General features: G+C 40.1%; 1 protein-coding gene across 14 annotated transcripts in view; it reads right to left on the reverse strand.

Moving 5' to 3' along the window:
* Nucleotides 1-14,426, reverse strand: part of GTF2I (general transcription factor IIi) — a 104,259-nt gene that overhangs the window by 24,527 nt on the left and 65,306 nt on the right. For all 14 annotated transcript variants that reach the window (XM_024249943.3, XM_063725681.1, XM_063725673.1 and 11 more), the window contains 5 exons: nt 8,742-8,852; nt 7,349-7,414; nt 3,437-3,620; nt 2,118-2,176; nt 579-650 (listed from right to left, as the gene is read on the reverse strand). In XM_024249943.3, coding sequence (XP_024105711.1) covers nt 579-650; nt 2,118-2,176; nt 3,437-3,620; nt 7,349-7,414; nt 8,742-8,852 — 492 coding nt within the window. The remainder of the gene's footprint in view (nt 1-578; nt 651-2,117; nt 2,177-3,436; nt 3,621-7,348; nt 7,415-8,741; nt 8,853-14,426) is intronic.

Raw genomic sequence — 14,426 nt, forward strand, 5'->3', positions numbered from 1 at the left:
TCCTCCATCGGCTATGGCAAACTGGTACACATTTCTGACTACACTTTCATCTGCGTGGCAACCAGATCAATGTTCCCTTCAACCTCGTGAGCATGCCATTTTAAAGGAAATAACTTTCCACAGATAATTCATGGAATGGGGGCCGGGCGCAGTGGCTCATGCCTGTAATCCCAGCACTTTGGGAGGCTGAGGCGGGTGGATCACCTGAGTTCAGGAGTTTGAGACCAGCCTGGCCAACGTGGCGAAACCCCATCTCTACTAAAAATACAAAAGTTAGCCAGGCTTGGTGGCGGGCACCTGTAATCCCAGCTACTTGGGAAGCAGAGGCAGGAGAATTGCTTGAACCCGGGAGGAGGAGGTTGCAGTGAGCTGTGATCGCACCACTGCACTCCAGCCTGGGCAACAGAGCGAGACTCCCTCTCAAGAAACAAACAAAAACAAAAACAAAAAAAAACAGAGAAAACTAAAGCTGAGTCCTATTCACTGTATTTACTTTCCTAAAATAAAACAACATTTAAAAAAACATTACTCAGTAATACATTTTAGTTGAAGAGGTTAATTTAAAAAAACAGACTTACCAAATTTTTTGCAGAAAAGCTGATCCACCATCTTTCTTAATTTAGTGATTCTGGCATACCATTCTTCCTTTACTGTCAGAATAACAGTAATACAAGTGTTCTCAATTTAATGGGCTTAATAACTTTGATTATTGAATATTATTCCTATAAAATAAGAGGTATAACTTTTCCTTTTCCTATGACTAAAATTATTTCTAAGATTCGCGGCCAGGCGCAATGGCTCATGCATGTAATCCCAACACTTTGGGAAGCTGAGGCAGGCGGGTCACTTGAGGTCAGGAGTTCGAGACCAGCCTGGCCAAAATGGTGAAACCCCATCTCTACTAAAAATACAAAAATTAGCCAGGCGTGATGGCGCACGCCCGTAGTCCCAGCTACTCACGAGGCTGAGGCAGGAGAATCGCTTGAACCCAGGAGGCAGAGGTTGCAGTGAGTTGGGACTGCACTATTGCACTCCAGCCTGGGCAACAGAATGAGACTCCGTCTCAAAAAAAAAAAAAAGACAATAATAATAAAATTATTCCTAAGATTCTAGAATGTATTTATTCCTAAAACAATGCTGACACTGTACAAAAAGAGGAAGAACGAAACATTCGTTAGAGCTAGGAAAAAGCAAAACTCAGTGTATTCAGGAACAGCTAGCAGGTAACACTTGCTACAGGAAGATTAGGGATACGATCTTGCTTCAGTCCTTCTATCTTAGTAAATATCAACAGTGTGATTCCATTCTGTTTTGTCCTCACTCCACTCCACTCCAGAGCAAAAGCAAGCAAGAAAATCAATTATATTTATATTTCTTTTAAAACACATCTAACAGGCTGGGCGCGGTGGCTCATGCCTGTAATCCTAGCACTCTGGGAGGCCGAGGTGGGCAGATCACCTGAGGTCAGGAGTTTGAGATCAGCCTGGCCAACATAGTGAAACCCTGTCTCTACGAAAAATACAAAAATTAGCTGGGCGTGGTGGCGGGCACCTGTAATCCCAGCTACTCGGGAGGCTGAGGCAGGAGAATTGCTTGAACCCAGGAGGTGGGAGGTTGCAGTGAGCTGAGATCGTGCCACTGCACTCCAGCCTGGGCGACAGAGCAAGACTCCATCTCAAAAAACAAAATACATCTAACAATCAAGAGATGATATAAATGGCTTCATGCTCTAACAGGAAACCTTCTTATGTCCTGCATATCATGGACATTCAATGAATGCTTGTTCCATTGACTCGTGTAGACTTCAATAATAAACTGTTCAATGCATTATGCCAGATAAATCTTGCATCAAAAGTAGAACAAATATTGTTCTTTTACTTCTGTCTACCCATAAATGCAATATTTACAAGTATTTACAATGGGTTAATAAAAAGAAGATGCGTTTATTCTTCTAGAAATTATTAGAATTTTGACAACATGAATTCTGTAATAGCACATAATTAATAGTTAGAGACATATTATTTCATGTGGAAGGTAACATAAAGAAGAACTCAACGTTAAGCACGAAATAATTATTGCACATAATCTTCTGATCTGCCTCGAGATTGAAGACCTACCTCCTGAAGCTGGCTTATCAAGCTGTAAATCTTCACGTGTTGAATTCAGAAGCTCATGTCTGAAAGGTGAGAATAAATACTCAATAATCACTAGGCAATATTCAGCAAACTAATAACGACTAGTACATATTTAACATTTAGTCAGTAAGGCTGGTTTTGAAAAGAAAAGATAATCTGGATGCTTGAGCACAACTAAATCTTTTTTTTTTTTTTTCCTGAGACGGAGTTTTGTTCTTGTTCCCAGGCTAGAGTGCAATGGCACAGTCTCAACTCACTGCAACCTCCACCTCCTGGGTTCAAGCAATCCTCCTGCCTCAGCCTCCCAAGTAGCTAGGATTCCAGGTGCCCGCCACCACACCTGGTTGATTTTTGTATTTTTAGTAGAGACAGTGTTTCACCATTGTTGGCCTGGCTGGTCTCGAACTCCTGACCTCAGGTGATCCACCCGCCTTGGCCTCCCAAAGTGCTGGGATTACAGGTGTGAGCCACCACACCCAGCCCACAATTAAATCTTAATTTGAGGTTTCTACAGAGTAAAAAGCAAACTAATAATTGCAAGTTGTCTCATAAGGTGCTTCATGGAGCATGTATCCTCACAAGTAAAGAGGTAACTTTGCAACCTACAGGTCTTTGAAGCATATTACAAAAATCTTAAATGGGATCCTTTAATGTCATATTACATTCAAGACTATCTTCCTCCACACATCCATAAAAACATCATATATTCCCACACAGCTTTAAAAATCTCAGGCCTATGAGGGCGAGGTGGGCAGATCATCTGAGGTCAGGAGTTCAAGACCAGCCTGGCCAACAGGGTGAATCACCATCTCCACTAAAAATACAAAAATTAGCCAGGCATGGTGGTGCATGCCTGTAATCTCAGCTACTCGGGAGTCTGAGGTATGAGAATCGCTTGAACCTGGGAGGCAGAAGTTGCAGTGAGCCATGATTGCGACACCGCACTCAAGCCTGGGTTCCAGTGTGAGACTCCATCTCGAAAAAATATATATATATATATATCAGGCCTAAAAACAAGGCGTGGATTCTATGTTCTTTAGCAAAAGTAGCAGAAAATTGTGAAAGAAAATGTGAGTTGCATGCCAATCCAGTGCGGGCACTGTTCATGCTTCGAATGCCAACACTGCATGACTGATGCAATGCTGGACCCAGATAAATTAAAAAGTGGAAGATAAAAATACATAAAATAACTCAAACTTCATCACATAGAACACTAGTGGTGAATGAGTATTTGTCAACAATAAAAAAGACGTATTACTCAGAAAAGAAACAACAGTTCAACAGGAATCCAAGAGTCTTACTTCTTAATCACAAAACGAATCCTTTCCTTTGCAAGTAATATCCTCTCCAGGCGAGGAATTCCGTAAGTAGATGGCCTTCTAAAAGGAATTCCTTCAGGAAGTCCTTCTACATAAAGATCTTCAACATGAGACTGGAAAAGAGGGTATGGGATCGTCACCGGACCTTTGGCTTTTATGGCTTGAGCTATAAAGACAAAAAGAGAAAGAGATGTCATTTAAATACAATTTGTAGAAAAGAATAATAAATCATTGAATCTGTAGTGCTCTTTAACTTTTTTTTTATTCTATTTTTTTGAGACGGAGTCTTGCTCTGTCGCCCAGGCTAGAGTGCAGTGACGTGATCTCGGTTCACTGCAAGCTCCGCCTCCCGGGTTCACGCCATTCTCCTGCCTCATCCTCCCGAGTAACTGGGACTACAGGCGCCTGCCACCACGCCCGGCTAATTTTTTGTATTTTTAGTAGAGACGGGGGTTTCACTGTGTTTGCCAGGATGGGCTCGATCTCCTGACCTCGTGATCCACCCACCTCGGCCTCCCAAAGTGCTGGGATTACGGGCATGAGCCACGGCACCCGGCCATGTGCTCTTTAACTTTTATAATTTGATCTTTACTTGTTATTGTGATTGAATCAGAAGAAAAATACTATGAGGGAAATAAAAAGAACACCAAAATTTCAATATTGTTTATCAAAGTCTGCAGTGAAATATCCCATTACTTTAAGGCAATGTGGATACAGCCAGACTTTCTACAGAAATCGGAACCACATTACAAAGCCAGAAAAACACACCAGGTAATATCATTTAATACATATATTACTAAACGGAAGAAGCAGTATTTTAAAAACATAAACATCACTGTAACCTTATTGGACTTATAAAAATAATTTCTGCTAAATAACAGAGGCAGGCTGGTCACAGTGGCTCATGCGTGTCATCCCAGCACTTTGGGAGGCCAAGGCAGGTGAATCACTTGAGGTCAGGAGTTCAAGACCAGCCTGGCCAACATGGTGAAACTCTGTCTCTACAAAAAATACAAAAATTAGCCGGGCATAATAGTGGGCACCTGTAATCCCAGCTACTCGGGAGGCTGAGGCAGGAGAATCGCTTGAACCCGGGAGGCAGAGGTTGCAGTGAGCCGAGATCGTGCCGTTGCACGCCAGCCTGGGTGACAGAGCAAGTCTCCGTCTCAAAAAAATAAAATAAAATAAAATAAATAAATATAAATAACAGAAGCAAAAGATTCTCCTGAACTACAACATTTCTGCTAACATTTATTTACCCAAGAGTAAAATAATACAGCAGCTATAAACAGTCAAGAGTGTGGGGACTATTAAAATCAAACAGAACAAGTGGCCTCCCATCAGAAAAGCTCCATTTTTTTGCCATCATTGTGTGTAAAAGTCTATTTGCTGAACATTAATATTTGTACTAAAACTTCAAGTGTACCATATTACACATTAGTGCTGAGTTAGAGTTAATATCCTCTGTTGTACACTAAACTTGAATATTGTATTTACATGTCACAATGAAAATATTGCTCCATAAGGCAATTACGATTAATATTGCTTTGAAATTATAAAATATGAAGATGTCTTTATAATTTCACAACAGTTGGTGAACATTATTTATTGTCTTTTATACAAAATAATCTAATAAATCACCATTGCAACAAAAGCCCCACAACATAACCTGTTTCAATTCATGAAAAGCACTGACATTGACGAAACTGATATAGTACATTTATAAAGCTGTAATAATTATTTTAACTCAGAATAGCACTAAATAAAGAATATAATAAAAACATAAGGCCGGGGCCGGGCGCAGTGGCTCAAGCCTGTAATCCCAGCACTTTGGGAGGCCGAGGCGGGCAGATCACGAGGTCAGGAGATAGAGACCATCCTGGATAACATGGTGAAACCCAGTCTCTACTAAAAATACAAAAAATTAGGCAGGCGTGGTGGCGGGCACCTGTTGTCCCAGCTACTCGGGAGGCTGAAGCAGGAGAATGGCGTGAACCCGGGAGGCGGAGCTTGCAGTGAGCCGAGATTGTGCCACTGCACTCCAGCCTGGGCGACAGAGCAAGACTCCGTCTCAAAAAAAAAAAAAAAAAAAAAAAAAAAAAAATATATATATATATATATATATATATATATATATATACAGGAAGCATTTATCACATGTATGCCAGGTATTACGTGAAGCACTTTACTATCTTATCAATCTCCAGGATAGATCTTCAGTTCTCATGACCACAAAAGAGGATACTAAGACTCAGACAGGAGAAGACACGTGGCCAGGCACTGTGTCCCCCAGAGCCTATGATCTTACCACTAGGTTACAGTGCTTCCAGGTAGCACATGCTATGAAGTTTTTGCTTCAGAATGAACCAATAAAAAACACGAGGCCGGGAGCAGTGGCTCACGCCTGTAATCCCAGCACTCTGGGAGGCCGAGGTGGGTGGATCACCTGAGGTTAGGAGTTCAAGACCAGCCTGGCCAACATGGTGAAACCCTGTCTCTACCAAAAATACAAAAATTAGCTGGGCATGGTGGCGGGCACCTGTAATCTTAACTACTCAGGAGGCTCAGACAGGAGAATTGCTTGAACCTGGGAGGCAGAGGTTGCAGTGAGCTGAGATTGTGCCACTCCAGACTAGGCGACAAGAGCGAAACTCCATCTCAGAAAAAAAAAAAAAAACCACGGGCAAAATAGGTGTAAGCTATTAAAAACTGGGAGAAACACTAAGAGAACCTTAAGTGAACCACTAAAAATATGGAAAAGTTACTGAATTCATTAGCAAATTTACTCTAATTGTAGATTTTCATTGAGGGGTAGGTTATATTACTCATGATGAAGAAAAAATGCTCATTTTAAGTTTGTTAACACAAATACCATCAATATGGTTTATTGTGTTTAAATTTTCACTTATAGCAATTCAGTTAAAACTGCATATCATACAATTTTACTGCTTGCTAGTTAATGGCAAAGTAGTCATCCAAATACAAATGATAACAGATAATAAATATGATAAAAATAAAATGATTTTTATTTTTAAATCATTTTAAATATTTTATAAAAAATAAAAATGATAATAACAAATTGCGAATTTCTTTGATCATTATATAAAGGTGGCTATAGGATAGAATAGTAAAAGGACAAAGAAGGAATTGAAATCTAGCATCAGCTCAGTTATACATCAAGATAAAAGCAGTGGCCGAGAAGGGTGGCTCACGCCTGTAATGCCAGCACTTTGGGAGGCCGAGGTGGGAGGATCACTTGAGGTCAGGAGTTCGAGACAAGCCTGGCCAACATGGTGAAACCCTGTCTCTACAAAAATACAAAAATTAGCGGGGCGTGGTGGCGGGCACCTGTAGTCCCAGCTGCGTGGGAGACTGAGCCAGGAGAATCGCTTGAACCCAGGAGGCGGAGGCTGCAATGAGCTGAGATCGCACCACTGCAATGCAGAGACTCTGTCTCAAAAAAAAAAAAAAAAAAGATAAAAGTAGAGACAATAGGGGGATCTCAGCGAATACTGGATTTAACAAAGTAGATTAACAGAAACTATCAGTTAAAAAAATAATTTTTAATGAAATCCCCAAGATACAGAGCTTTGTAATAAATATGTAAATAAATTCCCAAATGTCCATGCTGGAAGTTTAAAAGAAATGTTAGCTGATAATTACAGAAATACAATTTTTCCTTAGCTTTACTGTAATCTAGAAACAAAGATTGTTTCTAATATTTAGACAGACACTACTAAGGACCTTACAATGAGAAACGTGTAAGAAAGTGTGGCACGGTTCACTGGCAGCCCTGGGCTAGGCTTGTCCATATCACCCCCATGATGAACGGTAACGCCATTGTGTAAATGCTCATGAACAAAGTATTACAGGAATTTTCCTATTTAGACATACCATATTTCCTTTCAAACAATTCTTCAACTTGTTTACGTAGATCAGTGATGCGAGCATTCCATTTCTCTGAAAATTGAGCAAAAGTTAATTCTCATTAAGAAGTCCCTACCATCGGGGCAGCACTAGGGTCTTGTGACGACCGAACATACAATGACATATTTTCTACATTTTTACATCCCAACTGTCCATATCATTCTACTGCTTTCCAAGAACTTTCCCCTTTTTTTGGTGGTTCTTAGAATTAGTAGGTTGGTGCAAAAGTAACTGTGGCTTTTGCCATTACTTTTAATAGTCTCATGGGAGACTATACGAGAAGTTTTAACATTTAGCACCTCTTTTTAGCCTTTTAATTTCTGAAAAGCAGGAGGGCAGAAAAGATCAATCAAATGAAACACGACAAAAGGGAGGCCACGATAAAGGTCTCCGGGGTCTTTTAGCAAACTTCCTAAAACATGTCTTAGTTGTGTGGAAATAAGCCTTTACGGATATATAGTTGCAACTTAAAATGCTAAAGAACAGGTCAAGTGCAGTGGCTCATGCCTGTAATCCCAGCACTTTGGGAGGCTGAGGCAGGCAGATCACCTGAGGTCAGGAGTTCGATTCCAGCCTGGCCAACATGGTGAAATCCCATCTCTACTAAAAATACAACAATTAGCTGGGCATGGTGGCATGCGCCTGTAATCTCAGCTACTCAGGAGGCTGAGGCAGAAGAATCACTTGAACCCGGGAGGCGGAGGTTGCTGTGAGCCGAGATCGTGCCACTGCACTCCAACCTGGGTGACAGAGCAAGACTCTGTCTCAAAAAAATAATAATAAAAATTAAAAATAAAGAATAAAAACATATTTAAAAAGTACAAAAATTCAATTCATATCCAATCATTGTGACTATGACACAGTAGAATATTAAAGTACTATTTTCAAGATGTATACAAGCTTAATGTTCCATTTATTCAAAATATGAATCATCAACATAATTTGCCGCTAATATCTCATTCAGTCCCTTGCTAGGATACATCATCCATTGAGAGCTCACAGATTAGCAGCCACAGTAACACGGAGCAAAAAAAAGAAAACCAAGAGATGAAATAGTTCTGAAATAAAGGTTTTAAAGCTAAGAGAAATAACTAAATTACTAAAGTCTTTAGCACTAATCTTGAGCTGACTAATTAACATCAGACAAGACAATGTCCTATGCTTTGGTAAATCCAAACTATGTTTAAACAATGTCTGTAATGTAATTTTCAAAATGCTCCTGGCTTTCCAAAGATGAGATTATGATGCAGTAATAGACGCTAAAGCATTTCCCCCCTGCAGAGTGTGTTGCAACATTTATCAGTCACACTGAGAATCCAGAAGATGAAGGAAAAGGTCACGTCGTTTGCTGAGAACTTACCGAAGTTGAACTCCCTCACTTTCCGCTTCCCAGCGTTGGCGGGTTCCGGGACTGGTGGCTGCGGTAGCTCATTGGCCTTTGGTCTCTTAGACGGTGGAGAATAATCATCATCTTGAAAAAGAAAATGGTCATTACTGGAAGAACCGTCTTAGAGTTACAGTCACCTCCTGGTCAATTCCCAACATTCAAAAGGTGAGCAGGGCTTTAAAGCTATTTTGAGTATCAATAATTATTTCTGTATTGTGAGCTTTAGCAGGCTTTTTCCTAGTTACATTTGAAATTTTATTTGTTTGGGATGTGTTCAAGTGAATACTGCTTTTTCCTCTGTCTTTCTTCATTATTTTTTAGTTTGCTTCATTTGAATTGTCATTATTGAATTGTCATTATAAATTTCCCCTTCTCAAATAACTTTCAAATTGCCAAGAACTATATTGTTTTAAGACTTTCAAGAAAAAACTTTTAATGAAGACAGCCACCTAAAGTTATAAGTAAAAGGGGATAAAATAAAGCTTAGATGGAAAAAGATATTTAAGCTTATACAAAATTTAAGCATGCATAAACAAGGGAAATTGGGTCAATCGCTTTTTTCTTTTTTTGAGACAGAGAATTGTTCTATTGCCCAGGCTGGAGTTCAGTGGTGCGATCTTGGCTCACTGCAACCTCTACCTCCTGGGCTCAAGCGATTCTCATGCCTCAGCCTCCGGAGTAGCTGGGATTACAGGCACCCGCCACCACGCCCGGCTAATTTTTGTATTTTTTTGGTAGCGATGGGGTTTCGCCATGTTGGCCAGGCTGGTCTTAAACTCCTGGCCTCAAGTGATCCACCCACCTCGGCCTCCCAGAGTGCTGGGATTACAGGTGTGAGCCACCGCGCCTGGCCTGTTCAAATACTTTTAACAAGTGCAAAATGTATGGGCTTAAAGAAATTTATGAAACAGATACTATTGATTCAGTCAGCAGAGAGGCTGTGTATAAAGGAGAAGTCAGCTATTCAAGCACAGCGCACAGCACACATGCTGTTGTGAGAGTTCCGTGCTCATTTCCTTGTGGATACACCAGGAACTCACTCTGCTGTGACCCTTCAGTACACCTCATGTTAGGATTAGAGACATCTGGGTCATATCAGCTGCCACTGTCATCTTCTAGTCCCTCAAAGTGTCAGGTAAAATGCTATTAATATTGCTGCTCAAACATCATCTATAAAATACTGAAAACATCATCTATAAAATACTGAAAACATCATTTTAAGAAATTCTTATTTAAAAACAAATGTGGTATGGTGAAGAAAATAATTATTGTGTTAAAGACAGTATCATAGGAAAAAAGATCACTTGAGTACAAGACACTATCTTTTTAGATGGGTATAATTGTTATTCTTATTTTACAGCTAAAGAAATGGGCTCAGAGGATGCTATTTGATTGGACTATGTTGTATCTCTGGAGAGCACAGCTGAGATCAGACTGTGTGTGTAACTCCACTAGACTACGAGGGTGCTTCTGATAAAGGTAAGAAATGCAAATTTGGCCTAATATACAATGTTGCCTGGGGCAGCACTGGGTTGCTTCTACAGACACTTCTGTGTTAATCAAGGGAAATCTTAAGGGAAGGTGAAAATGCTTCTAGAAGGCGACTGGACACCAACACCCTTGCTTGCTGCCTTTGGGCTCTTCCTCTAAGGCCAACAGTGACCTGAAATTATTGACTGGCTGGCAGTGCTAATCAACTGGAGAAAATGGTTCCAAGGTCAACAACATCAGACAAATTCATTTTAGGACCTATATATGTGCTTAGAAAGACAGAAGTGCTTTTGTAAAGGATACTATTTCAGAAAAACATAATCATAGTAACAACTAATGACGCTATAAAATGCTGATGTGTTGAATGCTACTTTAGAAAAACATGTTCAAATCTAGGAAAACATTTGTGATAGAAAACTATCTATCTATCTATCTATCTATCTATCTATCGGCAGGGTCTCATTCTATCTATCTATCTATCTATCTATCGGCAGGGTCTCATTCTATCTATCTATCTATCTATCTATCTATCTATCTATCTACCTATCGGCAGGGTCTCATTCTATCTATCTATCTATTGGCAGGGTCTCATTCTATCTATCTATCTATCTATCTATCTATCTATCTATCTATCTATTGGCAGGGTCTCATTCTATCTATCTATCTATCTATCTATCTATCTATCTATCTATCTATCTATCGGCAGGGTCTCATTCTATCGCCCAGGCTGGAGGGCAGTGGCATGATTATAGCTCACTGCAACCTCGAGCTCCTGGCCTCAAATGATTCTCCTGCTTCAGCCTCCCAAATAGCTAGGACCAACACACCTGGCTATTTTTCTTTTAATTTTTTGTAGGGACAGGGTCTCATTATGTTGCCCAGGCTGGTCTGAAACTCCTGGCCTCAAGTGATCCTTCTGCCTCAGCCTCCCAAAGTGCGGAGACTATAGGCATGAGCCACGGGACCAGGACAGAAAACAATTTTAAAATGACAACCTCCCTGTGAAATAAAACTTGACTGGCACCTGGGTTTGTATTACTGTAAGGATTAAAAATGGTCAAGACACCCCATAAATAGATTAAGGTTCCAACCTAAGTAGAAACAATCTGGAGAACAGAAGTATGTAAGTTTGGACCTCAATTCTGAAAATATACTTTTTAAAAAACCCAATTTTCCAACTCCCAAACAGATTTTAGAAACCTTAAGAGTATTTTTATGCTGGCTTCCAAAGGTTAAAACAAAATACACTCATTTCACCTATGAATACTGTCAAAGCATTATAAATGCTTAATATTACTATTTTTTTTTTTTACAAACATTAAGCAGTAACTTCTAAAATAAAAGTATTTCCCCTATAGGTTAAGGTCTCCTAAGTATCCTTGTAGATCATCATTTAAACTGACTATTCATTGAATGACATAAACTGAAAGCTGCTAGAGTAGAATGACATGAGAAAGGAAACATAGCTGTAGATGGAATGGAATGGACACCTGTGGAGCTCCATCCCATGAATCTCAGTCCAAATCCAAACTTCACAGCTGAGGCCCAGGGGAAGGGAAGACAGGCTTTCCTTACTGAAAAGACTTCACTTTTTCAGTCACGCAAACATTTTAGACCACAAAAGATTTAACAGCATAAATACATTTTATGAAGGTAACCCAATCGATCATAAACCAAAAAAAAAAAAAAAAAGAGAAAAAGGCAAATCTACTAGAGTGCTTTTTTAATATAGCAAAGACTGTAAAATATTGAAAATATCAGAGATATCACATTTTCCTCTTCACTGACAAATAATAAAGTTCAATCTGTTAAATGTGAACACACACAGAGATGAATGTAGTTACTTTATTTTTTGAGACAGGGTCTCCCTCCTTCACCCAGGCTGGAGCACCACTCACTGCAGCCTCGACTTCCCAGGATCAGGTGATCCTCCCACCTCAGCCTCACAAATAGCTGGGACTACAGGCCTGCACTACCATGCCCAGCTAACTTTTTTTTTTTTTTTTTTTTACTTTTATAGAGATGGGGGGGGGGGGTCTCCCTATGTTGTCCAGGCTGGTCTTGAACTCGTGGCCTCAAGCAATCCTCCTGCCTTGGCCTCCTAAAGTACTGGGATTATAGATGTGAGCCACTGCACCCAGCTGGACGTAGTTATTGATAAAATATCACACCACATATTCTATTTTAAAAACCCTGTTTCATAAACTTATTAACTAATCTTTGGGTGTTTTAAGTCATATGGAACATGGCATTCAGGCATCAGAACAGCTATAAACTTCACCACATCCTCAATTTTTTCTGCAATGAACTCTTTGTTGCAATTAATTGGTTTTGAGAAAGTAAGAAAAAATGGGTTTCTCGACCTAAATTCCTTTCCACAAAGGATCAAAATTACTTTTTACTCTGAAGCATAAAACATCAACTAAAGCTCTAGGGCCTGCCCTCACATAGTGGGCATTGCTCTTCCAATTATTCGCTGTTTCCAAAGTATAAACAACCATTTTTGTTTAACAAGACATACATTTCAGCATGCTTCAAATTCAAGCCCAAACTCTGTTTCCATAATCAAAATGTAAAGCCTTTAAAATACATTTTAAGATATTTTATTTTATGAGATGGAGTCTCACTCTGTCACCCAGGCTGGGAGTACAGTGACACGATCTTGGCTCACTGCAACCTCCACTTCCTGGGTTCAAGCAATTCTGCCTCAGCCTCCGGAGTAGCTGGGATTACAGGTGCCCACCACCACGCCCAGCTAATTTTTAAATTTTTAGTAGAGATGGAATTTCACCATGTTGGTCAGGCTGGTCTCGAACTCCTGACATCAGGTGATCCACCCACCTCGGTCTTCCAAAGTGCTGGGATTACCACCTGGCCTGGCCCATTTTAAGATATTTTAATATGCAAAAGCTGCTATTCACGAATTTACAATAGTTATGCTACCGACACTAACAAAAGCACTCTGCCAATACCTTCAAGTTGGCAACACCGTCCCTAACTCAAAATTCGTGTTTAGAAAACACCAACTTCCTTTTTGCAACATATTAACGAATACACCTACAGATAATACAGGCTTCAGAGCTAAAGCTGTTTATCACTGCATTCTGGCCAGTGAATCAATAAATAGACTATGTTACAATATCTTCTGATACTCTTAGCTTCAACATAATCAGACTGGTAATGTGTTATCATACAATCTGACATCTATTCAAAGTTAAAAAAAAATCAAAACCAGGTACTATATCTATTTCAAAACTGGAGCCATTAATTACCCTACACATTTCAAATAAATGGATTTATTCTTTCACCCATGGATACGACTTATAGCTCCTCTAAAACTCTTTACATAAACAATTGGGTATTCATTAAATGACTATTTGGCAGCAATAAAAAAAATTTAAAACAAAGTGTTCAAGTGCTAGCCTACGCAATTATGTCAATTTTAAAGTGCTGCAGAGACATTTAAGAAAACACAAGAATTAAACAATAAACAGCAAAGCCTGGTGGCTTTGTCTTCAAAATCTCCCCAGAATCAACCACTTATCTCCCCTGCCACCAACGTGCTCTAAAGCACCCTTCTCTGTGCCCTACATAATTCCAAGAGGCTCCCAAGCTAGTTTTCTGTCAAAACTATTGACTGCTCTAGGTCTTTTTTTTTCTCCCCCTTTTCTCAACATAGTCGCTATGTTTCCTACAAGTGAAGGACAGAAAGTGTCACTCCTATTTTCAAAACACACCTGAAGATTTGCTACTAAATTATTCACTACTAAATTCTTAGCACCACGGCCGGGCGTGGTGGCTCACGCCTGTAATCCTAGCACTTTGGGAGGCTGAGGCGGGAGAATCACCTGAGGTAAGGAGTTCAAGACCAGCCTGGCCAACATGGTGAAACCCCTGTCTATAGTAAAAATACAAATATTAGCCAGGCATGGTGGCGTGTGCCTGTAGTTCCAGCTACTCAGGAGGCTGAGGCAGGAGAATCACTTTAACCCAGGAGGTGGAGGCTGCAGTAAGCCAAGATCATGCCACTGTACTCCAGCCTGGGCAACAGAGAAAGACTCTGTCTTAAAAAAAAAAAAGGCTGGGCGCGGTGGCTCACGCCTGTAATCCCAGTTCTTTGGGAGGCCGAGGCGGGTGGATCACGAGGTTAGGAGTTCAAGATCAGCC

This window comes from Pongo abelii, chromosome 6 (assembly GCF_028885655.2).
Source record: "Pongo abelii isolate AG06213 chromosome 6, NHGRI_mPonAbe1-v2.0_pri, whole genome shotgun sequence".
NCBI lineage: Eukaryota > Metazoa > Chordata > Mammalia > Primates > Hominidae > Pongo > Pongo abelii.